The 3,603-nt window shown below is 33.6% G+C and overlaps 1 protein-coding gene across 1 annotated transcript in view; it reads left to right on the top strand.

Moving 5' to 3' along the window:
• The window catches only part of LOC105619106, a 28,286-nt gene extending 27,800 nt beyond the window's left edge, over positions 1-486 (top strand). The window contains 1 exon segment of the mRNA XM_012200672.1: positions 340-486. Within this exon segment, the coding sequence (XP_012056062.1) occupies positions 340-486 (147 nt within the window).
• Positions 487-3,603: the final 3,117 nt, after the last annotated feature.

Below are 3,603 nucleotides of genomic sequence, written 5' to 3'. Positions count from 1 at the left end.
TTTAATTTAAATTAGTTAATTAATTAATTTAAAAGTAATTAGTTTTTAAATTTAAAAAATTAAGGTACAATTTTTAAAATTAGTCTCTCTCTCTCTCTCTCTCTCTCTCTCTCTCTCTCTCATATTTTTTTCAATAATTCATCAATTCTACGTTGCACCGTACTTAAAACATTTATATTTGAAACGTATATAAATTCGTCTTTTTTCACTAGTTTACAAAATGAGACATATTAGTATTTTACAACTATTAAGTGTGACTAAGGTTTACATGGAATATCTTTCTTTCTTTCAGTTTTTCTCTAACGTTACAAATCATTCCGTACTTGGATCTCGTTTCAGGAAGAACGGCGGATTGAACAGGAAGGTTGTCGCAGACACTTCGATACTTGGAAAAGGCTGTGGGGTAGACCCGGCCATGGTGCCCCCATAGATCACACACAACGGAACAATCTCTACAACATCCTCCATCGACCGGCTATCTATTGAATTTTCTCGTAAAGCGTTTCGCCTTCGAGCGAGAGTAAAAGCGGAGGTGACTCGGTCTCTCTGCAAAATGCCGCCTTTTATTATACGAAACGAATAAGGAGGAGACTATTAGATACCAGCGACCAATGCGAGATAGGAAGTATCGTTTCCACAGGGGATAGTAGATGGGCATAATATATAAATAATCCTCCTGGTTCTTCGAGGAGGATAGTGAGCGAAGTGCATAATATAATCCCTCAATTAAATGTAGATTAAATCTCTCTTATGCAGACTGTTTATTTTCAAAGTATAAAATCAAATTTTATAACGTATATAAGGAATTTAACTGGATACCGTGCTTGAGATTCGTCGGTTTTAATAAGATTTTAATGAAAATTATTTACATTATTTTTAAAATAACCCGTTCATACAGTAATGCATTTTAGAAATATATTGGAAAAAAACATACAGTAATTATAGGTAGTTATATCTAATTGGAAACATTTTCTAACAATAATATTTAATATATAACTACGCTGGGTAATTAAAATCAAATATGATGAAGAAAAAGAAAATAATAAAAGATCATACGAGAGATAATAAAGATATTAAAAAATATATATATATGTTAGCGTTAGCGTCCTTTGTTTCTTATGAACCGACTTGACATGAAAAAACAAAGAATATATCGGACATCCTATTAAATTTCATGAAAGCCTTGCAAGAGAGTGAAGGGCAGCTTGATAAACCAGGACTATGAGTGCCGCCGCGATTGACCAGACCTCAAAGGAGCAATCTCGTGAGAATCTAGTTGCTGTATGCGGGTCGATAGGTTTTAAATTTCATGAACACCAAGGAACGATCATTTGAATATATGTGTGTATAGGTGCACGTGATAACGCTCGGCGTTTATGAAAGAAACGTTTCTCATCAGTCATCGTATCGCTAAAAATCTGTTTATAATTTGTTTTCTTATTTTTATTTAAAAAAAACTCATGTAATTTAAATCTCTCGACTTGTTAGAACGCTTGTAAGATGAGCATAAAAATTGTTGAATATTATGAAATTAAAGTTTATTAGAATATCTATTTAAAAAGCGTATGTTATTATAGCTATTTATTGAAAATTTAGGCGTGGATATGTAGTGATTAAATAATAAAAGCTTTTTTTTTGATCGTTATATATTTTAAGCTATTAAAGATACATTATTATAAAATGTGATATTATATTAGAATGTGACGAAAATGATATTAGCAAAAATTTTATTATGAAGTAGAAAATAATTTTCTTTTAGCTTTGATTTTGGCTAAAAAATCATTTTATGCTGTATGATCCTCGATAATTTATAATTTTTTAATGCATTGTTCGTAAGTAGTTGTAGTGTAATTAATTAACGCTTATGGAGCAGTTTTAAGGCAGTATAATCTCGGTATAAGCAGCGTTACTGTGTTTGCGATGAGATGAATTTTTAATGACACGGCTTGATGACGTATAAAAACATGTCCAAAACAGTTTCATTCGTGCGTCTAATCTATTTGAAAATATGTGAAAGATTACATTATAAAAGGCTAATATGTTACATATTAAACAATTAATGATGTTCGTTAATTTTTGTTTGACTTTTACTTAATTGATTTAATTGACGTTGTTAAGTGAGTCATCTATATATAAAAGTAATGTAAATTATATTTTAAACAATTTGAAGGGATACAAATGCAAAATTTGATGTAAAATATTGATTTTGATAAGTTTCTCGAGATTGTGCTTATTCAAAATAAATGACTTAAATAATACAATTAAGAGCATATCGAAAAGAAATTCAGGTTAATAATTCAGGTTAATAATTTTTTTTGATCTCATTCTGTGGTGAGAAAATTCTTATATAATACTTTTTATAATAATATTTTAAAAAACGTATTACATTTTAAATTTATGTGTGAAAATATATCTTGGATTTCTTCAAATCTTTTATAAGTTTTCTTCAGAAATTATGAAATGTGAAATCTTAAAATATTTTAGAACTCGAACGTATATTAAAGAATTCTATTTTTTACTTTCTAGAAAAGATATGGAAGCATTCCAATTCATATAAATAATATGAGAAGTTTCTTAAAAAATAATATAATACAAAGAAATTCTGAAATTTTCATAACAATTATATAAAGAATTCTAAGAAAAATTTCTACCAGAACCAGGCCATAAATGTGCTATATAATTGTTTTTGAAATGAAAATGGTTTACAGACAACGGTATTATGTTGGTTGCTGAAAATATCTTCATAAGAATCGATGGCAGAAATGATCTCTGCGACGTATAAAATTCATCTATTATAAAATTCGTCAGAGCAAATTTGATTCGTTATCGGCAAAAGTGATTAATTCTCTCTTCTACTAGAGAAGATCTGCGGTTTATAACTTGCGAATAGCGTCGCGACGATAGGAAGGAGAAGGAGGACAGCTTCGAGTGCAGATTAAACATAAATTATCGATCTGTGACGTTTGCTCGCGTACTTGCTCGTTCTTATCAGGCGATTTACGTAATACGTTAATTAGACATTAAGTGCTCGGTAACCAAGTACAAACCCGGAAGAGTAACAGTAACGCCTTTAATGGATGTGGGTTATTTAATTTGCGCGGGGTGGGATGGGGATGATGTTTGGCGGTGCGGCTCGGCGCGGTTTGTACGCGGAAAGGCGCACCTTCATCCCGCTTCCGTCTGGAGAGCGCAGTTTCATCCCTTCATCTATCCTCGTCCACCCCCTCGTTGCCTTCGTTCTCCTCACCACCTGTACGCGTTCCATACACGCAGAGGGAGAACCGACCAACGAAATCTCCCACCTTTGCTCTATGCGCATCTCCCGAGTACTCGCATCCCACCGTTATTCCCTCCCCTTTCGCCACCCATGCCCCGTCATCCAGTCCCTTTCGCTAGCTACCAACCAGCAACCACCCGCGCTTTTGCTATTGTCTGACTATTGTGCCGCTGTTACCGCGGTGTGTCGGTTCGTTTGTATAAGGGTGATTCATTTTCTGGGAAATATCAGTTCCTGCGCCGCATGAATTTCGACTCACGCGAGCGCGTAAAATCGCTGTACGCGGGGAAGGTTTCCTCTGTCTCCTCTCCTTCTCTCTCTCTCTC

This window comes from Atta cephalotes (assembly GCF_000143395.1).
Source record: "Atta cephalotes unplaced genomic scaffold scaffold00001, whole genome shotgun sequence".
Lineage (NCBI taxonomy): Eukaryota > Metazoa > Arthropoda > Insecta > Hymenoptera > Formicidae > Atta > Atta cephalotes.
The sequence above is the reverse complement of the archived record's forward strand: the minus strand, read 5'-3'. Positions and strand labels throughout refer to the sequence as shown.